The 26,050-nt window shown below is 45.7% G+C and overlaps 1 protein-coding gene across 1 annotated transcript in view; it reads right to left on the bottom strand.

The window, feature by feature from the left end:
- Positions 1-26,050, bottom strand: part of LOC141113413 (myosin-10-like) — a gene marked incomplete in the record, with an annotated part of 160,446 nt that overhangs the window by 94,881 nt on the left and 39,515 nt on the right. The window contains 1 exon segment of the mRNA XM_073606470.1: positions 20,346-20,502. Within this exon segment, the coding sequence (XP_073462571.1) occupies positions 20,346-20,502 (157 nt within the window).

Here is a 26,050-nt window from a genome sequence, read left to right as displayed (position 1 = left end):
TGCATTGACTTCTATATAGAAGTCGTTTTGCAAGTCGCCACTGCAGTCGTGTTCAAGTCGTCTGAGGCGGTCGCGCTGTAAGTCGTGTTGCCTCAGTGTGAACTGACTTAGGGTCGGTTCACACTGGGGCAACACAACTTACAGCGCGACTCAGCAAAGGCGACATCAACGCGACTTTGAGTGACTTACAACACGACTTCAAGTCGCCCCCCAGGACAGGCGACTTTGCCTGTGGCCAATCAGAGCCGTTGTTCCTGTTCTCTTCCTGGGTAAATTCTTTTCTTTTTCCTGTAAAGTCGCTTCACTATAGATGAGGATCCGACTTGGAGGCGACTTCCATTGAATTCTATGGGTGCAGGTCGCCCTGAAGTCGCCTTGAAGTAGTACAGGAACCTTTTCTGAAGTTGGAGCGACTTCAGTAGTGTACATTAAGAGATAGCTCTCATTGACTATAATGCAATTCCCAATGTCAAACCACTTGGGGCGACTTGAGGCCTGATCCCAAGTCGTGGCAGTGTGAACCGACACTTAAAGAGAAGAGAGGCACCTCTAGTGTCGGTTCACACTGCCACGACTTGGGATCAGGCCTCAAGTCGCCCCAAGTCGTTTGACATTGGGAATTACATTATAGTCAATGAGAGCGATCTCTTAATTTACACTACTGAAGTCGCTCCGACTTCAGAAAAGGTTCCTGTACTACTTCAGGGCGACTTCAGGGCGACCTGCACCCATAGAATTCAATGGAAGTCGCCTCCAAGTCGGATCCTCATCTATAGTGAAGCGACTTTACAGGAAAAAGAAAAGAATTTACCCAGGAAGAGAACAGGAACAACGGCTCTGATTGGCCACAGGCAAAGTCGCCTGTCCTGGGGGGCGACATGAAGTCATGTTGTAAGTCGCTCAAAGTTGCGTTGAAGTCACCTCCAAAGTCGCCTTGCTGAGTCGCGCTGTAAGTCGTGTTGCCCCAGTGTGAACCGACCCCTATACTCAGTTGTGACGTGATGACGCTATTTTTATATCAAGTCAAAATTTATGTAAAAATTTAGCTTGTCTTGCAAAATGCTCTCAAACCAAGTTACTCTCAATCCAAGGTTTTACTGTATAGACTTACCTGTAGGTACAAGTAAACAGGGGGGGGGGGGACACACACTTTACTACCACTTTAACCTTGCATTATATATTGCCGCCTACAAGAGGCCTGTAGTTTGGCAAAAAAAAAAAAAAATGTAGGCCAGACCAGTCTTACCCGTCCTCTACCCAGCATTCCTCAGAGTACCGAGAGCATTAATGAAGAAAGTGAAGAGCCGGTGACATGCCGGGGCCGGCCAGCGTCACCATTAAGGAGTCTCAACATCCTGGCAGCTAATTAAAGTGTTAAACGCATGGACGCACACACTGACCACACAGGAGATTAATGAGCCTTGAAAGCCGTGAGAAACTTTCCGTCAAGAACAGAGCAGAGACCCCAAAAACCATCAATCCATGGAGCCTACAGAGCTCAGCATAGACCACGTGCCAACACCCCAGCCTGGAAGCCATCTCCTTTGTGGCTGGGATTCAATGTTTTTTCCCCCTTATCTGATTCAACTATAAATCTGGATATTTCCTTGGGGAAGTCGCTACATTTTATTTATACTGATTATATGAAATTATAAAAAGCATCCAAAATAAAAAAAAAAAAAAGTGTGAGGAGCCTCCTAACCATATCCAAATGTTAATTAGAGATGATGAAAAAGGACAGCTCTGCTAGCATTGATCACGTCCCATATGCTCGTGCCATATAAAAACGACCAATATAATGCTGCGCTATCCAAATGATAATCATACTAAATCCTATTATTACTGACTACAGTTAAATAGTGGTGGTGAGATATTCCATTCCTATATAAAAACTAATAATGCAATCTTATGCGATTATAAATTGCGATCATAAACACCTAAAATTAGCACCAGGTTTGCAATTTTTAGGTGTTTATGATCACAATTTATAAATCGCATAAGATTGCATTTTTTTTTTTTTTTTTTTTATATAGGAATGGAATATCTCACCACCACTATTTAACTGTAGTCAGTAATAATAGGATTTAGTATGAATATCATTTGACTGCATTTGGATAGCGCAGCATTATATTGGTAATAAACTTTTAAATGACACCCGCAGCAGATTGCATGAACACAGTGTGATTGGTATGTGGGAATCCCAGCGATTCCTGGGCATTTCCAGCATGGCATCAGCATGAACCGGGGTTTAGGCTCCTTTCACACCACAATAGATTGCTTGATTAGGACAACCATATACATTTACTTCACAGCCCTCAAAATCTTCTCCATTTCTCTGCAGGTTCATCTACCAGGCCCCCCACCATACCTCCAAGGAGGACAGTAGCATGGGAATACACCCAATGGCATGGCATTGGTAACATGGTCATCTCATAAAGGGAGGTTCAGTGTGCAGGCAAGCGCAGCCGATTGGCGTCATCAACCTTCATGGTCCTTAGATGGAGAACATTTCAATTAATATAAAATAGATCCATTCAAAAAAATGAGTTTTACACTTGCCTGGAGTCGCACACTGAGGTCTCTCTGACCCGAAAGTCAACTATAAACCGATCGATCTGTCACTACACGGGCCACCTGTAGTCAAGCAGGGGGGTGTCTGGCCAATGTGGTCACAACCAGTGTGGCCTACAGACAAACATGAGGTTAAATGTAGAAAAGATTCACAACAGATGTGCTTTACAGTTTTTCGTTTTTAACAAGAACGTTGAACATAAATTCAAGGCAGATGGAGCACGCGGCATAGTCACCTCATATAGCACTGGAAGAGCCAAACAGCAGAATACTCTTCTAGAACAATGGTCTCCAAACCGCGGCCCTTCCCTTTATACAGCCCTTGGGGCACTAATCCTCCCAATGATATGAGACACTATTTTGCCAACCTACACCAACAATGGGGCACCATTTCACCCAACAATACCAATGATGGGGCACTATTCCTCCCAAAAATACCAACAATGGGGCACTATTCCTCCCAAAAATACCAACAATAGGGCACTATTCCTCCCAAAAATACCAACAATAGGGCTTTATGTCTCCTAAATATGCCAACGATGGGGCACTATCCCTCCCAATAATACCAAAGATGAGGCACTAGTCCTCCCAATAATACCAACAATGGGGCACTATGCCTCCCAATGATACCAACAATGGGGCACTATCCCTCCCAAAAGTACCAATGATGGGGCACTAGTCCTCCCAATAATTCAAATTATGGGGCACTATTCCTCCCACCGATACCAAATGTGGTGATATTCACTCCCATTAATGCCAGCAGTTTGGAGACCCCTGGTCTAGAGCAATATTAAAACCCAACCACAGCCCAAACCATTTTTTTTTTCAATACCACCTACAGAATTATTCAACTAAGTTTTGACCCATCCTATAAATGAGATCCACCCACCATATGAACAAGACCGTTTTCCATCTAGCCAGTAATACAGCTTAAAATACCAAGTAGTAACCATACACTGTGCAACCATCTCCCTCTAAAAGATTCCAAACTGGAACATCCATATGGTTCTCTCCCAGAATCCCTTGATGCTACATATGCCACCAGTGGCCAACATAATTCTACACTATATGGGGCACTATTCCTTCCAATAATACCAACAATGGGGCACTAGTCCTCCCAATGATTCCAACAATGGGGCACTATTCCTCCCAATAATGCCAATGATGGTGCACTATTCCTCCCACCGATACCAAATGTGATGTTCACTCCCATTAATGCCAGCAGTTTGGAGACCCCTGGTCTAGAGCAATATTAAAACCCAACCACAGCCCAAACCATTTTTTTTCAATACCACCTACAGAATTATTCAACTAAGTTTTGACCCATCCTATAAATGAGATCCACCCACCATATGAACAAGACCGTTTTCAATCTAGCCAGTAATACAGCTTAAAATACCAAGTAGTAACCATACACTGTGCAACCCTCTGGAACAAACTGGAACATCCATCTGGTTCTCTCCCAGAATCCCTTGATACTACATATCCCACCAGTGGCCAACAGGAATCTAAACTGTATTGGTCAAAGGTTCTTGGACACTTGACCACCACTGAGCTTACCTCTCATTCCATAACCATGGGAATTAATGAGTTGTCACTCCCTTCCAGCAGCTATAACACCCTCCACTCCTCAGGGTAGACTTTCTATAGGATTTTGGAGCGAGTCTGTAGGAATTTGTTCCCATTTCTGAGGTCAGGTACTGGTGTTAGATGAAGACCTGGCTCACAATCAGCAATCCGAAGCCACTCAAATAGGGTTGAGGTCAGGGCTCTGTGCAGGACATTTGAGTTCCTCCACACCAAACTGGTCAAAACATGTCTTTATGGCAAAGTATATCGCAAAGATTTCACCACTCCAAGTGGAGTATGAGATCTCTCCTGCTATAACAATTACTGGGTGCCACCCTTGGTCCGCAACCAGAGCATAAATTAACAATCAAATACATTTTGATTGTTCATTCATGTCTTTATGGAGCTGGCTTTGTACACAGGGGTACAGTCATGGTGGAACTGCAATGGGCCTTCAAACTGTGGTTGGAAGAACACAATTGTTTAAAAAAGTCTTTTATATGATATAGTATTAATAGACGCCTTCACTTAACACCCTCTTCTCTTCTGGGTAAGCCTTCAAGATTTTGGAGTGAGTCTGTGGGAATTTATTCCCATTTGTGAGGTCAGATACTGGTGTTGGATGAAGACCTGGCTCACAATCAGCATTCCAAAGCCTCCAAGTAGAGTAGAGGTCAGGGCTCAGCACAGGACACTCAAGTTCCTCCACCCCAAACGGGTCTAACCATTTTTTTATGGAGCTGGCTTTGCACTCGGGCACAGTCATGCTGCAACAGAAAAGGGCATTCACCAAACTGTTACCACAAAGGTTGTAAGAACTCAAGGATCTAAAATGTCTTGATATGATGTCAAAATAACAGAAACCTTCACTGGAAACACCTGACCCAAGCAAGCTCCTCTTGAAAAGAAAAAAAAAAAAAGTTCCACTATATTGCCTAAGCAAAGACAGGAAACTTTTCATGAGCCAATGTTAGTATTGCTTCCTTCCTTGTATTTCAATAAGGACATTAAGAAATTTACTGGTTGGTGCTCAAGTATCCTTGAGTGTACAGAGCTGGCTGTGATCCCAACGCTGACTATCATACTACTCAGGGTACGAGAACCTATAGAAGGACAAGTCCAACCAGACCAACTGCCTGAGAAATAGATGCCTAGTAAATATGTTGAAGGACTAGGACGGGCACTGAAGGAATCACAAAGGATATTTATTTTTGTATGCACCCTATTGGTAATAAAGTATCTGACATCCAATCCTGGTGAATTCCTCCATGGTCTATCACGCACCCAAGTAGATGACCTTGGTAGACCTTCTTCAATAATGTTGTTATAACCTATATGATTGAAGCAGCATTTAAAATATTTAGCTCTTCTTCCAGAGATAGAGGCTTTTATTGAAAGACCTGACCTAAAGCAGTGGTTCGCAACCCCAGTTCTCAAGTACCCTCAACAGGTCATGTTTTTAGGACTTCCTTCACCTTGAGCAGGTGCTTTAAATCAGTGGTCTCCAAACTGTGGGCCAGACGTGGCCATTTGCTTGCCTTTGTTGACCCTTGGGACACTTTTCCTCCCACTGATACCAATAATGGGGCACAAGTCCTCCTACTGACACCATCAATCTGGCATTATTCCTACCACTCATGCCATGATGGGGCATTGTTTATTCCCTCACTGATGCCGGGGCATTTTCTACTCTCACTGGCCACAGTCTGGCCCTCCTAAAGCCTGAAGGACAGTAAACTGGCCCTTTGTTTAGTAAGTTTGGAGACCCCTGATTTAGATCAACATCAACGGCTTGGTATGTATGAAAGCTTTTGTATCTAAGAAGAATTCTCAAAACATGGCCTGTTCAGGTACTTGAGGACTGCGGCTGGGAACCATTGACCTAGAGCAGGGTTCCTCAACCAAAGGCTGCTAGGGGTTCCTCAACCAGAGGCTGCGAGGGGTTCCTCAACCAGAGGCTGCGAGGGGTTCCTCAACCAGAGGCTGCGAGGGGTTCCTCAACCAGAGGCTGCGAGGGGTTCCTCAACCAGAGGCTGCGAGGGGTTCCTCAACCAGAGGCTGCGAGGGGTTCCTCAACCAGAGGCTGCGAGGGGTTCCTCAACAAGAGGCTGCGAGGGGTTCCTCAACAAGAGGCTGCGAGGGGTTCCTCAAGCAATGAGCAATTTCTGTCACTCAGATAAGTTCCCACTGATACAAATTGATCTTTTTAGCTATCTGTAAGGGGGGAATTCTTCCCAATGACCTCAAGTGTAAGGAGCATTCTTGTCACCGACCTTCACACTAATGTATCATGAGTTGTAGATATGGAATTTTTTTTCAGCAGGGGGTCCCTGAGATCGGAACTTTATTATTAGGGTTCCTCTGTGCTGAAGAAGGTTGAGAAAGGCTGACCTAGAACAACAAATACTCACAACAGCCAAGGCTGAGTTGAAGCGTTCAGCTAAAAAAATGACGGTTCTCCTTGTTAACTTTATTACTCCTATTATTCACAGACCACACATATGGACCATATTGACCATTGAACTTCACAGTCCTCCCGGACACTTTGCTTCATCCTTTCAAAATGCTAAAGAACATGTATGGGGGGGGGGGGAGGGGGGCAGTGAGGAAACACTTAAGACACTTTATGAGGCCAATTCTGTTTGTCGCAGTTTAGAAATTACGAGCGCATGGCAAAATTAAATCACAAGTTTCCAACAAGCGAAACAAGAACACAGAATAAGGTCACAACTCCATCAGATTTCCAGCCATTTCTGGAAATCTAGTCAAGGGAAAAAAAAAAAAAAAGAAGACGTTAAAGAGGAACTAAAAAGTGTATCTGAGCCCCACAAACTGAAAATGTTATTTCATTCATTTTTAATATTCAAAGTAAACTTCCCCATCCAGCCATGTCTCCATGCTTTATTTTGTTGAGAAATCATTAAATAACCCCCCCCCCCGCCCCCGCCCTAGTATTTCTAGTCGTGGCCTTCTTGAGTAAAGGCAGATCATTCAAGTAGCATTTACTTCCGGGAATCCATCTGCCCTTAACTCAGGCAAGCAGACGCGAAGGTTTGCTTAGCTGAGAAAACCCCTCCTCTAGATCGGGGTCTCCAAACTTTATAAACAAAGAGCCATTTTACTGTCCTTCAGACTTTAGGGGGGGGGGGGGGACAGACTAGAGCCAGTGGGAGTAGAAAAAGTCCCATCCTTGGTGTCAGTGGGAGGAATAGTGCCCCATCATTGGTGTCAGTGGGAGGAATAGTGCCCCATCATTGATATCAAAGGACATGAATAGTGCCCCATCGTTTGTATCAGTGGGAGGAATAGTGCCCCATCGTTGGTGTCAGTGGGAGGAATAGCGCCCCATCCTTGGTGTCAGTGGGAGGAATAGCGCCCCATCCTTGGTGTCAGTGGGAGGAATAGCGCCCCATCCTTGGTGTCAGTGGGAGGAATAGCGCCCCATCCTTGGTGTCAGTGGGAGGAATAGCGCCCCATCCTTGGTGTCAGTGGGAGGAATAGCGCCCCATCCTTGGTGTCAGTGGGAGGAATAGCGCCCCATCCTTGGTGTCAGTGGGAGGAATAGCGCCCCATCCTTGGTGTCAGTGGGAGGAATAGCGCCCCATCCTTGGTGTCAGTGGGAGGAATAGCGCCCCATCCTTGGTGTCAGTGGGAGGAATAGCGCCCCATCCTTGGTGTCAGTGGGAGGAATAGCGCCCCATCCTTGGTGTCAGTGGGAGGAATAGCGCCCCATCCTTGGTGTCAGTGGGAGGAATAGCGCCCCATCCTTGGTGTCAGTGGGAGGAATAGCGCCCCATCCTTGGTGTCAGTGGGAGGAATAGCGCCCCATCCTTGGTGTCAGTGGGAGGAATAGCGCCCCATCCTTGGTGTCAGTGGGAGGAATAGCGCCCCATCCTTGGTGTCAGTGGGAGGAATAGCGCCCCATCGTTGGTGTCAGTGGGAGGAATAGCGCCCCATCGTTGGTGTCAGTGGGAGGAATAGTGCCCCATCCTTGGTGTCAGTGGGAGGAATAGCGCCCCATCATTGGTGTCAGTAGGAGGAACCAGTGCTTCATTCTTGGTGTCACTGGAAACCGAGAAGCAACTGAAGAAATAGCTTTTTTTTTTTTTTTTTTTTTTCTGGGGAGTTTGCTATGAATTGAATAGCATTTTTTTTTGTGGCCCTCAGATGCCGTGCCGTTTCCGCTTTAAGTAAAAGTTGCAGGAGGCAGTTATTTGCACCGATATTTTCCCCCATCATACTGAAGACACGTCCGCCATGCCAACTGGATCCAAGCAGGTATTGGACATCTTTCCGGAGTCTATTGTTCCGTCTTCACGGATCAGGAGACAACAAGACTTCATAGAGGAGAAGCAGAGCGGCGATCGATCATAAAGCTCAGACGTTTCCATGCAGCGCTGGGAGTCTTATCGTTCGGTGGAGATGAGGACTTCACAGTGATGCCAGGAATTGCTTTTGTTTGGAAAGCTGCTTTAGATCTGTACAGTTGGCTGGAAGGAGATCAAGAAATACGGACAACATTTGGTTCTCGTTCTGCAGACCTTCATACTTGGAAGGGCCTCTACTCTTTCCTTCTGTCGTCGCTTAACTCAAGCATGGACAATCGTAAAAAAAAAAGCTGAAGAACCGATATGCCCGATGTAACAGCCAGAAGGCATCTCCAAAGAGAAACAACAAGAGAGAAAACAGCTACCCGATGGTCGGCCTGCACCACCGACATTCCACCAGATCCACCTAGACTTTGAGAGGGGGGGGGTTGGGTTCCACATTTTTAAAGGTTTTTTTACTGTTGCCTCTGTCCCCGTTGGGGAGATTTCCTCTCTCGTCCTTTCGAGGTGACACGGCAGGAAGTGAAAAGAAATCTCTGCAAAAAGAATACTACTCGGCCCTTCAGGACAGAGCTGAATATTTTAGATAAAGTACAACAGAGTAACACTCACACCATATCACCCCCATCACCGAGCTGCAGCGGGCTGAACGGGAACCTCAGCTCTGCCCATGTAGGTTCCAATTACTTCCCTGTTTCGCAGCAGCATATACTGTACATAACAGCAACTCATCCCTCTGAATAAATCACTTTATTTCATTGGGTGGAGGGTACAAATTACAGCAGCTTACGCATTTCAGAGCAGCCCCATCAGCGCCCATCAGTGCAGCCTCGTCAGTGCAGCCCCGTCTGCGCCCATCATCGCAGCCTCGTCAGTGCTCATCATCGCAGCCTCGTCTGCGCCCATCAGTGCAGCCCCGTCTGCTCCCATCAGTGCAGCCTCGTCAGCGCAGCCCCGTCTGCGCCCAACAGCGCAGCCCCGCCTGCGCCCAACAGCGCAGCCTCGCCAGCGCCCATCATCGCAGCCTCGCCAGCGCCCATCATCGCAGCCTCATCAGCACACCAGTGAAGGAGAAAAAATTACTTATTTTCAGTGCAGCCTTGTCAACAGCCATCATCGCAACCCCGTCTGCGCCCATCAGTGCAGCCTCATCAGCACACACCAGTGAAGGAGAAAAAATTACTTATTTACAAAAAGTTATAATAGAAACTAAGAAAAAAGGTTTTTTTTCAAAATGTTTGGTCTTTTTTTGTTTATTAGCAAAAAATAAAAAACCTCAGTGGTCATTAAATACCACCAAAAAAAAAAAAAAAAATTTTGTTTGGGTACAGTATGCATGACCGCGCAATTCTCATTCAAAGTGCGACAGCGCTGAAGGCTAAAAATTGGCCTGGACAGGAAGGGGGTAAAAGTTTCCAGTAGGCAAGTGGTAAAAAAAAAAAAAGCTAAATACTCACAAGAGAAGAAAATAAACCAGGCAAAACACTGACAAATGCTGCCAGCCTGAGCCAGCATGATGACATCACAGCTTAGCTCCACCCCTACGCATTTCGTCCTACAGAACGTCATCTGAGGGATGCTGGAGTGATCCTATCAATTAGTGCTTGCAAAAGGCTGGAATTTTTCTATTACACTAAGGCAGGCCGATACATTATATATGCAAATAATGTGTGGCGATGCTAAAAGCATATTATTTCAAATTGCATAAATAGCCATTAAGGCCAAATGTGAATAGTGATAAAAAAAAAGTCCAAAATAAATCAAACTCAATCTTTTACCCACCTTCTCCAGCTACCACCAAACAGACCAGATTACCAAAGGATTAGACCTAAATTACATAGGGGAGAGTGGGGGGTCTCACATCGCTTAATACTGATCACCGAAGGATGGATGGCTCTCTCCTCCATGCAGAGTGATGGTAACCACATACAATATAACTGAGTTTCGTGCGCAGAGAAAGAAAGAGGAAACTACATAGTGTAGCAATTTTCCAGTCAATTGGCGTGATGACGTCACCGCTTTGCTCCACCCTTATGTGTTTCGTCCTACAGAACATATTCTAAGGGATGTCGGAGTCATCCTATCAGTGAGTGCTTGCAAAGGGCTGGAATGGCTCTTTTACACTATGGTAGGCCCATACATTATACATATGTCGATTCCCACACCAACACATTCAAGGTGGATGGGGAAATCACTCCCGCTGTGCTATTGAGTTCTCACAGCAGGAAGCCATCCCCGCCAGCAGAATACAATCATCAGTGTTGCAGGCTATATCTGGTGGGGCAGTAACCATTAAGAAAAAGAACCTGACGGGGTGGTTGCACCGAAGTCGATCAGCAGATTAACTTTGGTACAACCAGGTTGTGCCCATAGATGGAACGAAATCTGTCCGGTCCTGGCTGAACCAGCTGATTTTCGATCCATGTATTGCCGGCTTCATTCTCACTTGTCTGTACAGCACTGCTCTCATATCAGAGTGTCTACAATGATAAGCAACGTTGCCAATATTGATGTCTTAGTAACAAATTGCAGCGAAGTTTTGCTTACAAACCTCTTCAATCATTTGTAATTCGTTCGCTTAGCGATACGCACATTCCCCACTTCCACAATGTAACAAAAATTGCTCTAATTGTTCCCAGCATGAGTAATTCAATGGAGCAGATTATGTAACCAGTGAAAAGTTTAGTCGCACAGCTGCGATCAATTGATGACAATCTTCTGCAGCGCGTCGATCTGTAAACACTCATCAATCAACTTTGCAGCATTGCCAATAAACTTTTAACTTGTTACATAATCTGTTATATTTAACCCCTTCACACCCAAGTGTTACTTAACTCTGATCAGTAAAATCAGTCTGTATATGCAGTAGAGCACGCTTGTTATATTCACTGCAGAACCTACGGGGTTAATCCTCTGCATTGTGTAAAAAATCGGTTTGATCCTGTCTTCTCTGATCCTCCCCTTCTTCTACTGTACCCAATCCATCACCCGATAGTACAGAGGCCAAGCAAGCTGCACATGCTCAGTTTTGTGTATATAGCTAGAGCGTTTTTTTTTTTTCTTCTTGGGAGCATGTGATCAGCACAGGGCCAATCAGCACTGTCCAGACAGAGGGTCAGGGGTCCTGCAGCCTCATAGGACGGTCAGAGGAGAATGAAATCTCCTCCTACAAGCTTTAACCAGACACTGACAGAAGTCACAAGACTTCTATATACTGCTGATGAGAAAAGATATTTAGCAGTTTATATTTATTAAAATAATTGCATTTCCACGTTCTGTGTACTGTGGGAGATCAGATATAGTGACTGCAGAGTCCTGGGGAGATCAGATATAGTGACTGCAGAGTCCTGGGGAGATCAGATATAGTGAATGCAGGCTCCTGGGGAGAGCAGATATAGTGAATGCAGGTTCCTGGGGAGACCAGATATAGTGAATGCAGGCTCCTGGGGAGATCAGATATAGTGAATGCAGGCTCCTGGGGAGATCAGATATAGTGACTGCAGGCTCCTGGGGAGATCAGATATAGTGACTGCAGGCTCCTGGGGAGACCAGATATAGTGAATGCAGAGTCCTGGGGAGATCAGATATAGTGAATGCAGGCTCCTGGGGAGATCAGATATAGTGACTGCAGGCTCCTGGGGAGATCAGATATAGTGACTGCAGGCTCCTGGGGAGATCAGATATAGTGAATGCAGGCTCCTGGGGAGATCAGATATAGTGAATGCAGGCTCCTGGGGAGATCAGATATAGTGAATGCAGGCTCCTGGGGAGATCAGATATAGTGACTGCAGAGTCCTGGGGAGATCAGATATAGTGACTGCAGGCTCCTGGGGAGATCAGATATAGTGAATGCAGGCTCCTGGGGAGAGCAGATATAGTGACTGCAGGCTCCTGGGGAGAGCAGATATAGTGAATGCAGGCTCCTGGGGAGAGCAGATATAGTGAATGCAGGCTCCTGGGGAGAGCAGATATAGTGAATGCAGGCTCCTGGGGAGATCAGATATAGTGAATGCAGAGTCCTGGGGAGATCAGATATAGTGAATGAAGAGTCCTGGGGAGATCAGATATAGTGTATGCAGGCTCCTGGGGAGACCAGATATAGTGAATGCAGGCTCCTGGGGAGATCAGATATAGTGAATGCAGGCTCCTGGGGAGATCAGATATAGTGAATGCAGGCTCCTGGGGATATGTATGTTTGGGGGTTAAAAGTCATTTTCTAGCACAACATGAGGATTCAAACAAAAGTGCCAGAAAAAGCTGGGTCGGCAAGTGGTTACCAGAAGAAACGTTAATCGCCCTGGTCAGGGCTGACTGTGCTCTCGCCCCTCAAGATGGACCAATCACAAAGCATCAGAGCTGTCACATGGGCCAGTAGGGAACCGAACTTAAAGAGAACCAGTTGCTTTATCAGGTATGGCCATAGCACAGGTTCCCTTTACCAAAAGACTGCAGCCCCGTTGGGTCACCAGCTACCAACCAACCAACCAAAATTTCTAACAAACGTGGCTCTGGCCAATGGGCTTCTCCGATGTGTGCGATAACCTGAATCCTTTGCGCTCTGCGTTGGCTCCAGCCTTTGCCCTCATTTCTGGGCTTACGGCGTGGATGAGCACCGGGGCGACGTCAGCAGAAATAAGTAATACTAAGTACCAAAAGTCAGGCTGGAGTTGGCCTTTAAAGAGGATTATAGGTGATGCTTCCGGATTACGGGACAGATCTGTCTAGAGATCGCGGCGGAGGAGAAGCCGGTCTATAGACCGAGAGATCAGAGGTGTGGAATGAATTAAAGAGAACCCGTCATTTATGGGGAACAAAACACCCATTACATGGGGTCACCCAAAACTAAACACCCGGATCGAGCAGTGCCAGGATGTGCCGGCTAAAGTGGAACTACTCAGGCAAGCAGGCAGGACGGTGTGCTTAGCGGAGAAAGCCCCTCCTACCCTCCAGAAAACTCCTGGGATGTATGATATCATTTGCCTATTCAAAGCAAACGCCCCCCATCCATCCATCCATCCATGTCTCCATGCTTTATTTTGCTGAGAAATCACCTTAAAAAAAGAAAACCCCCTCAACCCCCCCCCAGCATTTCTAGCAGCAGCCGCCATTTTCAGTAAGGGCAGATTAGTTCAGGCATGCAGGAAAGTGTGCTTAGCTGAGAAAGCCCCTCCTTCTTTCCTGGGATGTACGACACCATCTTCCCATTCAAAGCAACCCCCCCCCACACACACACACACACACCTATGTTTCCATGCTTTTTTATGCTGAGAAATCGCTTTGAAAAACAACCCCCCCCTACAATGTCTAGCAGCAGCCGCCATCTTGAATAAGGGCAGGTGATTCATGTACCATTTACTTTCTGGAATCCATCTGCCCTTAACTCAGGCATACAGGCAGGACAGTGTGCATAGCTGTAAAAGCCCCTCCTCCCCTCCAGAAGACTCCTGGGATGTATGACATAATTTCCCTATTCAAAGCAAACTCCCCCCATCTATTCATGTCATGTTTTATTTTGCTGAGGAATCACTTTAAAAAAAAAGAAGACCCCCCTAACATTTCTAGCAGCAGCCATCTTCAGTAAGGGCAGATGATGAATGCAGAATTTACTTCCTGCCTTTAGCTCAGGCATGAGAGTGTGTTTAGCTGAGAAAGCCCCTCCTCCCCACTTAAAGACTCCTGGGATGTATGACCTAAAAATTTTCCTATTCAAAGCAAACTTATTTTGGTGAGAAATCACTTTGAAAAACACCCCCCCCCCCCACATTTAGAGCAGTGGCCATCTTGAGTAAGGGCAGATGATGCATATAGCATTGACTTCCTGGAATCCATCTGCCCTTAGCTCAGGCATTCAGGCAGGAAAGTGTGCTTAGCTGGGAAAGCCCCGCCTTCCCGCCAGAAGACTCCTGGGATGTATGACATTTTCCAATTCAAAGCAACCTCCCCCCCCATCCATGTCTCCATGCTTTATAATGCTTAGTAATCACTTTGAAAAAGAAGACCCCCCCCCCCCTCTTAACATTTCTAGTAGCAGCCATCCTCAGTACGTATAGATGATGCATGTAGGATTTACCTCCTGCCCTTAGCTCAGGCACAAGGCAGGGAGGTGTGCTTAGCTTAGAAAACCCCTCCTACCCCACCCCCCCCCAAAAAAAATGACATCATTTAGGCCTAGGCCAGAAACCAGGAAGTGTTGGAGATTGTACAGTGTGCAGAGAAATCATGGGAAGCCGGTTCAGTCCGGGAGAGGAGCCGGAACACCTGTGCAAGACTGAAGGGGAGGCTGGAGGGAGGATTTAGGAGTCTTCCTCTGCAGGGCCTTCATTGTATATTAGAACTGGGCCTGAAGCGCATGCATGGATTGCATCCTCCATGTAACCCCCCCATTATATTTCACAGCACACAGCAGCGGCCAGCTTGGCATGGGAAGGGTTAAGAAGACCATGGCTCCCAAGCATGCCAGACATTACAATCACTGGGGGTGGAAGGGAGGTGGGGGTGGAAGGAAGTGGAGGGGAGGTGGGGGTGACCTCACACTGCCTGTCTGCCTGGCCGGTCAATGGGCTCTATTAAACTGTCAGCTCTCCATTCTCCTCCATACTGATCCGGAGCCGGCTGGCTACACTCCAGGAAATGGGCGAGCTGTGAAAAAGGCCAAATCACGTCACCCGGAAATGCCCGCCACCGCGCTCCTCGCTTCCTGTAGTCACCCGGCAATCAATGGATGGCTAAACCGCCTCCAAACTGCAACCCCACCCCATGGCCGGGGTCAGCCTTAACTATATGGTGACCACACAGCAGTGAAAAGGCTGCAGACGGACTTATAGGGTCCATTCACACTTCAAAGTAGGCGTTAAAGCGGAGCGCCGCCGAAAAAAATTTTCTTAAAAGTCAGCAGTTACAAATACTGCAGCTGCTGACTTTTAAAACATGGACACTTACCTGTCCAGGGCGCCCGCGATGTCGGCACCCGAGGCCGAAGCGTCTCTCCGTCCTCGGGTGCTGCCGCCTCCATCTTCGGTAAGGGAATCAGGAAGTGAAGCCGTGCGGCTTCACTTCCCGGTTCCCTACTGCGCATGCGCGAGTCGCGCAGCGCAATATGGATGGTCCCTGCTGTCTCTGGGACCCGTGTGTTTCCCAGCAGGCAGTGGGGAGGGAGCAGGAAGTGGCGTAAATAACCGCAGATTCTGCGGCTATCTATGCCGGAAGTGGGTACAGATACCTGTAATATACAGGTATCTGTACCCCCCTCCCCCCTGAAAGGTGCCAACTGTGTCACCGGAGGGGGGGAGGAATCTGAGTGGAAGTTCCACTTTTGGGTGGAACTCCACTTTAAGTACATGTAAAATTTATGTATTTGACATGCTGGCATGTATAATAAATCAAAAAAACATTTCAAAAAAGCTATAAATTGATTTGCATTTTAATGAATGAAATAAGTATTTGACCCCTTCACAAAATATGACTTAGTAGTTGGTGGAGAAACCCTTGTTGGCGATCACAGAGGTCAGACGTTTCTTGGAGTTGGCCTTCAGGTTCGCACACATCTCAGGAGGGATTTTGTCCTCTTTACAGATCCTCTCCAAGTCATTAAGGTTTCCAGACTGAAGTTTGGTAACTCGAACCTTCAGCTCCCTCCACATATTTTCTATGGGATGAAGGTCTGGAGACTGGCTAGGCCACTCCATGACCTTCATGTGCTTCTTCTTGAGCCACTCCTTTGTTGCCTTGGCTAGGTGTTCTGGGTCATTGTCATACTGGAATACCCATCCATGACCCATTTTCAATGCCCTGGCTGAGGGAAGGAGGTTCTCACCCAAGATTTGATGGTACATGGGGCCCCGTCCATCGTTCCTTTGATGCGGTGAAGTTGTCCTGTCCCCTTAGCAGAAAAACACCCCCAAAGCATAATGTTTCCACCTCCATGTATGATGGTGGGGGATGGTGTTCTTGGGGTCATAGGACCTCCATGTATGACGGTGGGGGATGGTGTTCTTGGGGTCATAGGACCTCCATGTATGACGGTGGGGGATGGTGTTCTTGGGGTCATAGGACCTCCATGTATGACGGTGGGGGATGGTGTTCTTGGGGTCATAGGACCTCCATGTATGACGGTGGGGGATGGTGTTCTTGGGGTCATAGGACCTCCATGTATGACGGTGGGGAATGGGGTTCTTGGGGTTATAGGACCTCCATGTATGACGGTGGGGGATGGGGTTCTTGGGGTCATAGGACCTCCATGTATGACGGTGGGGGATGGGGTTCTTGGGGTCATAGGACCTCCATGTATGACGGTGGGGGATGGTGTTCTTGGGGTCATAGGACCTCCATGTATGACGGTGGGGGATGGTGTTCTTGGGGTCATAGGCAGCATTCCTCCTCCTCCTCCAAACACGGCGAGTTGAGTTGATGCCAAAGACCTGGATTTTGGTCTCCTCTGACCACAACATTTTCCCCCAGTTCTCCTCTGAATCATTTGATGTTCATTAGTAATCTTCAGACGGACCTGTACATGTGATTTCCTGAGCAGGAGGACCTTGCGGGGGCTGCAGGATTTCAGTCCTTCAAGGTGTAGTGTGTTACTGATTGTTTTCTTGGTGAATATGGTCCCAGATGAGATCATTGAGAAGATTCTCCCGTGTAGTTCTGGGCTGATTCCTCACCGTTCTCATCATCATTGAACCTCCACGAGGTGAGATCTTGTATGGAGCCCCAGACTGAGGGAGAGCGACCGTTATTTTGTGTTTCTTCCATTTGCGAATAATCGCACCAACTGTTGTCACCCTCTCACCAAGCTGCTTGGCGATGGTCTTGTAGCCCATTCCAGCCTTGTGTAGGTCCACAATCTTGTCCCTGACGTCCTTGGACAGCTCTTTGGTCTTGGCCATGGTGGAGAGATTGGAATCTGATCGATTGCTTCTGTGGACAGGTGTCTTTTATACAGGTAACAAGCTGAGATTAGGAGCACTCCCTTTAAGCGAGTGCTCTTAATCTCAGCTTGCTACCTGTATAGAAGACACCTGGGAGCCAGAAATCTTGCTGATTGATCGGGGATCAAATACTTATTTCTCTCATTAAAATCAAAATCAATTTACAACTTTTTTGAAATGTGTTTTTCTGGATATTTTTGTTGTTATTCTGTCTCTCACTGTTATAATAAACCGACCATTAAAATTATACACTCATCGTTTGTCAGTGGGCAAATGTACAAAATCAGCAGCCGATCAAATACTTTTTTTCCCCCTCACTATATTACCAAAAGTATTGGGACGCCTGCCTTTACATGAACTTTAATGGCATCCCAGTCTTAGTCCGTAGGGTTCAATATTGAGTTGGCTCCGCCCTTTGCAGCTATAACAGCTTCAACTCTTCTGGGAAGGCCGTCCACAAGGTTTAGGAGGGTGTCTATGGGAATATTTGACCATTCCTCCAGAAGAGCATTTGTGAGGTCAGGCACTGATGTTGGATGAGAAGGCCTGGCTCGCAGTCTCCTCTCTAATTCATCCCAAAGGGGTTCTATCGGGGTGAGGTCAGGACTCTGTGCAGGCCAGTCAAGTTCCTTCACCCCAAACTCGCTCATCCATGTCTTTATGGACCTTGTGCACTGGTCCAAATCATTTGGTGGAGGGGGGATTATGGTGTGGGGGGGGAGGGGGGATTATGGTGTGGGGGTTGTTTTTCAGGGGTTGGGCTTGGCCCCTTAGTTCCAGTGAAGGGAACTCTTAAGGAGTCGGCATACCAAGACAACTTTGTGGGAACAGATTGGGAACGGCCCCTTCCTGTTCCAACCCGACTGTGGATTGTGGAGGAACTCGATCAAAAAAAAAAAAAAAAAAAAAAAAAAAAAAAAAAAGGAAGAGGTTTTGGGGCAACCAGTTTGCATGGAAGAAGGAAATTGTGGGAGCGCCGGGGGGGGGGGGGTATTAAAATAAACAACAATTGCTTTTTACTGATCCCCTGGACAAATATTAGCAATTACCGTTTAGGGAGGGGGGTCTACAAGGTTATTTCTTTTTTTTTGTAATATTCCCGGAATTCAGATTTACTCATTTACAAAACCTCCTGCTTCATCTGATAGCGAGATCCCTCTTCATCGCACTCCTCTGTATAGCGATCGTGTCAGACAACCACTTCAGAAGCCAAATTTCCCAAATTATCTCCTTCATATAAAAAAAAAAAAAATAATGACGGGAACGCGAAACCGCAGATGTTCAGCAGCTCGCTCCAGAATACTGAACACTGTTTACAGAAAGGGAAAGTTATACGTCCACATCCCATAAACACCGCTGGCCAGCTGTAAACTGTCTGGCGTGCCAACGCCGAAATCTCTTCCTGTGACAATGAACAGACCTCGGGAAATAACACAAACCAGGAGACACATTACCGACAGATCCGTATATTAACGAGGCAATTACACCACCAGCGCAAGATCAGTCTGCTTACACCATGAGCTAAAATATATTGCATAATTTATTTCAGGTACTTATATATTATAATAATCATAATAAGTGTATACTCATAACACAAATACAATAAAAATAAAAATAATAATAATAATAAAGCTGCTAATACTAAAACTACAACTAGTAATAAAGCATATAAAAAATAATAACAATTAATATAATGATATTAATAATACTAAAATGAATCAAACAACCACCATAAAATAAGTAGAACTAACAATAATAATAATAATAATAATAAAACTGCTAATACTAAAACTACAACTAGTAATAAAGCATATAATAACAACAATAATACTAAATATAATAATTATATTAATACTACTAAAGTGTATGATAACAACAACCACCATAAAGTAGGTACAACTTAATAAAGTGTATCTTAACAACCATAAAATAATAACCTTAATAACAAAAGTGTATACTAATAACACAAATACAATAATAAAATTGCTAATACTACTACTAGTAATAAAGCATAAAACAATAATAAATATAATAATGATAATAGGAATAAAAGTGTATCTTAACCACCAAAAACTATGTATGTGTGATAGAGTTTTTTTTTTAAATATATATATATATACACATACATACATACACACACACACACACACACACACACACACACATACTGTCGCCAAATGCCAGTGTTTAGACAGCATTTGTCCCTTGGTATTTAGTCTACTTCAGAACCCTGTTTTTTATATAATTTTATATATATATAATTTTTTTTATTATTATTATATAAAAAACAGGGTTCTGAAGTAGACTAAATACCAAGGGACAAATGCTGTCTAAACACTGGCATTTGGCAACAGCATGTATATGTCCCTGCGTTCCAGCAAGTCTTCGCAATAAGCATTGGCGTGTTTCGACCTATGGTCACCTCTAGCACATGGTTTTCCAGACGCAGATAGACACCTGTGACCTTTTAGCGAGTTGATCAGTATTTCAAGAGATCTAGAAGGATTGTACCTCTAAATTGGACAGCATCCCCTGAAGAAGCCCAACATATGGGTGAAACATGTTAGTAACTTTATTCTATAGTGCTGTATCCATAAAATCTTGTTGATCTGTACTTGCCAATTGTTAGGTTTTAACAATTTTTTATTTTTTCTCTTTAAAATAAAAAAAATTCTTATACATTATAGTTGATACCATTTCAAATTATTCTGCACCTTGAAAAATCCCAATCCCTCCTCTTACATTCAACCCTACAAATGCATTGTGGGACGCTGTGGAATCCAACCTTTGCGATCAAGCCATCAGAAAGGCCAGATCACCTCTGAAATATCCTTTTTTCGCCAAACTGGACGCCATCTTTACGGCAAAAAAAAAACCCGCTGCGAAGGACTTTTGTTTTCCCCATTGCCCTATGAAGGAAATATTCATGGCAAACGACTCCCAGGCTCACCTTGCAGCATGCAGCGGTAGGCGGACTCGGATATGGCGTAGATATGTGGCGGCATCTCGTGGCGTTTCTTGCCGCGGTACATCTCGATGATGTTCTCAGAGTAGATGGGGAGGTTCTTGTAGGGGTTGATCACCACGCAGAACAAGCCGGAGTACGTCTAGACACCAAAGACAGAAAATAACTGTAATTAAAAAGATCATAAAATGAAGCGATTAGTACAGTCAATGGGTAATGTAATCAGCGCCGAGAAGACATCCGCAATAAAAAAAAAATCGCTGCGGAATTAAGAGATCTGAAAAACGGCAGCTGGGTCGGCATCGGCTTCCCAGCATTGGAGGATATTGGAAGATAGTAACAGAAAAAGAGAAATTTGAAATATATACAGAAAAAAGTGACAAAGAGAATTTTTTTTTATCTCACATGATATTTCTGCAGCCGTTTATCAAACGTAAACGTTTCAGGAAAAAAAATGCACTTCAATGAATTTTAATGTACAGTACGGTATAAGGCCCAATATTTGGTAAAATTAAAGTAGAACTAAAAGGCAAAGATTTTTTCATTAGTTGGGGATAGAGTGGTGAGAAATTAGAACCCCTGTCAGTTTTTTTTTTTTTTAATAAAGATCCAACTGAGAAGACCCCTATGTTGCCAACATCCCAATATGAACAATATTATATATATATTACCCCCCCAAAGAAATAATAAGGGACTTTTAAGGCAACTGATCAGCAGATATTTGAAAAAAAAAAAAAAAGTATAGAAATGAATATAAAATATGTGGTGCAGACAACACCATCAATGATCGCATAAAAGACAAGAACAGAATCGTGTATCAAATATAAAATGCAGATCCTTCAATGTTAAGCCCGACGCGTTTCTAGACCTGTGCAGAGTCCTTTCTCCTTGGGCATTTCATACGAGGTAATGCTGCTATATTGATATTCTAGAATGATCATCGGCCACACTAGGTGGCAGTTTTTGTTGCAGATTTCTCACTTGACTGGTATGTTTGTTTTTACTTGACTTCAACGACGCTCATTTCCTTCACCCCGAGTTTGATTCTGATGTGCGACTTTGTCTCATTATAGAATATCAATAGAGCAGCATTACCTCGTATGAAATACCCCTGAAGAAAGGACCAGAAACGCGTCGGGCTTAATATTGAAGGATCTGCATTGATATTTGATACAGGATTCTGTTCTTGTCTTTTATGCAATCATTGATGGTGTTGTCTGCACCACATATGTTATGGTAATACATTTCTACATTTTTTTTTTCAAATATCTGCTGATCAGTTGCCTTTAAAGTCCCTCAGTATTTCTTTGGGGGGTACTAATATAATTTCCAATAGGGACACTAGTTCTGGTGACCTGGGGGGGGGGGGGGTCCCCACGGGATTCCCTTAATTTGCAGGGATTTCCTCTCACTTCCTGTTTGACTACAGGAAGTGAAGGAAATCTCCCCTATGAGACACAGATAGTGAAAAATGAACCTGACGGGTTATAACCTTCCTTTGCTCTATCCAAAAAATGGAAAAAAAAAAAAAAATCTTGCCTATAGTTCTACTTTAACCACTTGCCGACTGGCCGCCGTCGTTATACGGCGGCAGGTCGGCACCTTCCTGCAAATCGGCGTAGGTGTACGTCGGCACCCCTAAGAAGCTGTAGCAGGTGCGCAGGCGCCTGCTGTACTGTGGGGGACCCCATGTGCGTGGCTGGTGGCCGCGATGTCCACCGACCACCCGCAATCACGGGAACGAGAGCCAGAACGGGGATCTGACAATGTAAACAGTCAGATCCTGTTCTGACGGGGGGGGGGGGAGGGGGGAGTTGCTGCCTGTTCACTTCCTGGATTTACACAGAGGCACACCTCCAGCTCTGCAGCTCTCATTGGCCCTCTTATGAGTCACCCCCCCCTTCTTGGCAAACTCAGGAAGTAGAGAGAGAGAGAGAACGAGAGAGAGAGAACACGAGAGAGAGAACGAGAACACGAGAGAGAGAACGAGAACACGAGAGAGAGAACGAGAACACGAGAGAGAGAGAGAACACGAGAGAGAGAGAGAACACGAGAGAGAGAGAGAACACGAGAGAGAGAGAGAACACGAGAGAGAGAGAGAACACGAGAGAGAGAGAGAACACGAGAGAGAGAGAGAACACGAGAGAGAGAGAGAACACGAGAGAGAGAGAGAACACGAGAGAGAGAGAGAACACGAGAGAGAGAGAGAACACGAGAGAACAAGAGAGAGAGAGAACAAGAGAGAGAGAGAACAAGAGAGAGAGAGAACGAGAGAGAGAGAGAGAACGAGAGAGAGAGAGAGAACGAGAGAGAGAGAGAGAACGAGAGAGAGAGAGAGAACGAGAGAGAGAGCGAGAGAGAGAGAGAGAGAGAGAACGAGAGAGAGAGAGAGAGAGAACGAGAGCACGAGACAGAGAGAACGAGAGAGAACGAGAGAGAACGAGAGAACGAGAGAGAACAAGAGAGAGAACAAGAGAGAACGAGAGAACGAGAGAGAGAGAGAACGAGAGAGAGAGAGCACGAGAGAGAGAGAGAACGAGAGAGAGAGAGAGAACGAGAGAGAGAGAGAGAACGAGAGAGAGAGAGAGAACGAGAGAGAGAGAGAGAACGAGAGAGAGAGAGAACGAGACAGAGAGAACGAGAGAGAGAGAGAACGAGAGAGAGAGAGCACGAGACAGAGAGAACGAGAGAGAGAGAGAGAACGAGAGAGAGAGAGAGAACGAGAGAGAGAGAGAGAACGAGAGAGAGAGAGAGAACGAGAGAGAGAGAGAGAGAACAAGAGAGAGAGAGAACGAGAGAGAGAGAGAGAACGAGAGAGAGAACGAGAGAGAGAACGAGAGAGAGAGAACGAGAGAGAACGAGAACGAGAGAGAGAGAGAACGAGAGAGAGAGAGAACGAGAGAGAGAGAGAACGAGAGAGAGAGAGAACGAGAGAGAGAGAGAACGAGAGAGAGAGAGAACGAGAGAGAGAGAGAGAACCAGAGAGAGAGAGAACGAGAGAGAGAGAGAACGAGAGAGAGAGAGAACGAGAGAGAGAGAGAACGAGAGAGAGAGAGAACGAGAGAGAGAGAGAACGAGAGAGAGAGAGAACGAGAGAGAGAGAACGAGAGAGAGAGAGAACGAGAGAGAGAGAGAACGAGAGAGAGAGAGAACGAGAGAGAGAGAGAACGAGAGAGAGAGAACGAGAGAGAGAGAACGAGAGAGAGAACGAGAGAGAGAACGAGAGAGAGAGAGAACGAGAGAGAGAGAGAGAACGAGAGAGAAGATCTGCTGTTCCTAGTGATCAGGAACAGCGATCTCTCTCCTCCAGTCAGCCCAGCCCCTGAACTTGTCATGCGACTTTGTGTCCAAAGTTGCATGACAAGCGTGAATGGAGCCTTACAGGTTATCGGTTTAGGAGTTAATCATTGCCCTGTCTCCAATGTTCATGGCGCTACCTCAAATGTGTGGTGCAATCGCTGTTTACACATGGGCGCCAGACCTACGTGAGCATTAGCATTTGTGTGTATGCCCGGGGGGGGGGGGGGCGGGGGTTTGTTGGGGGGGAACAGGGATGCTGTTAAACTTTTCCTTTTTATTATTTTTAGTTATTTTAATTAAAAACTTTTTTTTTACATTTTTTTTTTTATTTTTATTTTTTTATTTGTTCTCACAAAGAGGTGAACATTTTTTCTATGATGTGAAAGATGTTACGCCGTGAGAATCGTGATCTTTATTCTAAGCAAAAAACAATTTGGCCAGAATCGTGCAGCTCTACCCCTTATGATTGCTTTGGGGCAAGTGACGAGTACCCTTTATAGAGACATCCGGAGTTTATTAGACCTCTAATGTCTCTTCAGCCCTCCAAAACGTGCTTGACTGCGCAAACAGCCAGGAAGGAACAGTTCTGACAAATCTTCGTTGTTTCCAGGTTCATTCATCACAGAGGAGATGGTGGAACGGATGTTCCTCTATCTCCTCTGTGGGCAGTGATCCTGACCACGTACTGCAGTCATGGGGGGGGGGGGGGAGAACAGCCTGGGAACCACCATGGTAGCAGCAGGAGGACTCAGAGGGGAGCAGCACAGAAGGTTCTACCTTCATGCATAGAATGCACCTTCAACCTTTACGACCACTTTTGTCAGAATGCATCAACACAGGGAGCCCATAGGGCCCAGTACAGCACAAATTTGGACCGATATATCAACAGTTCAGCCCCTATTGCGAAAAAAAAAAAGGGGGGGGTCCCGGGCTCTGCTGACAGAATTCGGTGTGAATTTTCTAATGTTTACTCAGAAAATTCCTCCTCCGTCACGAAAGGCCGCGTTGCCGGCTCCCAGAGCTCTGTGGGAAAGTTTAGAAGGGACCAAGCCTTCGTTCTGGGGGTCGAGCAAACTCCACTGCACATACTGGTAAATGGATCGGTTTTAGCCCAGTGACAGGCGAGATACAATACAGCTGCGGGCAGAAGGCAAACATTGTGTCCGACAGATCGTCAACAAGAGGACAGTTCGCTGGCCTGAAGCCACGTCCGTTACCGGGACTCTCAATAGAAGTTCACGTTCATTGGCCGAGCCGGAGTTCTACTTCCACTAAACATCATAAACTACTACGAGATTTCTTTCCAATGCAAAAAGTTTAAGCTGATAGGTCACAATAATACCAACGAGAAAAACCTTCAAACATTAAAAAAAAACAAAAAAAAAAACAAAAAAACACACTATGCAATGTGCACTGATGCGAGCTAGAAAGCTGGAAACAGCTTGAAATCAATGAGTATTACAGGCTCCTCCCATGTACACAAGTATCGCAGGCTCCTCCCATGTACACAAGTATCGCAGGCTCCTCCCATGTACACAAGTATCGCAGACTCCTCCCATGTACACAAGTATCGCAGACTCCTCCCATGTACACAAGTATCGCAGACTCCTCCCATGTACACAAGTATCGCAGACTCCTCCCATGTACACAAGTATCGCAGACTCCTCCCATGTACACAAGTATCGCAGACTCCTCCCATGTACACAAGTATCACAGACTCCTCCCATGTACATAAGTATCACAGGCTCCTCCCATGTACGTAAGTATCACAGGCTCCTCCCATGTACATAAGTATTCACAGCCTTTGCTCAATACTTTGGTGAAGCTCCTTTGGCACCAATTACAGCCTCAAGTCTTGTTGAGTATGATGCTACAAGCTTGGCACTCCTATTTTTGGGCAGTTTCTCCCATTCTTCTTTGTAGGACCTCTCAAGCTCCATCAGGTTGGATGGGGAACATCGGTGCACAGCCATTTTCACATCTCTCCAGAGATGTTCAATCGGGTTTAAGTCTGGGCCACTCAAGGACATTCACAGAGTTGTCCCGTAGTCACTCCTTTGTTATCTTGGCTGTGTGCTTAGGGTCGTTGTCCTGCTGGAAGATGAACCTTCGCCCCAGTCTGAGGTCCAGAGCTCTCTGGAACAGGTTTTCATCAAGCATGTCTCTGTACATTGCTGCATTCATCGTTCCCTCCATCCCGACTAGTCTCCCAGTTCCTGCCACTGAAAAACATCCCCACAGCATGATGCTGCCACCACCATGCTTCACTGTAGGGATGGTCTTGGCCAGGTGATGAGTGCCTGGGTTCCTCCAGACAGGACGCTTGCCATTCATGCCAAAGAGTTCAATCTTTGTTTCATCAGACCAGAGAATTTTGTTTCTCATGGTCT

Source organism: Aquarana catesbeiana, linkage group LG12 (genome assembly GCF_042186555.1).
Source record: "Aquarana catesbeiana isolate 2022-GZ linkage group LG12, ASM4218655v1, whole genome shotgun sequence".
Classification (NCBI taxonomy): Eukaryota; Metazoa; Chordata; class Amphibia; order Anura; family Ranidae; genus Aquarana; species Aquarana catesbeiana.
Note: the sequence above shows the minus strand (reverse complement) of the source record. Positions and strands in the feature narration are given on the sequence as shown.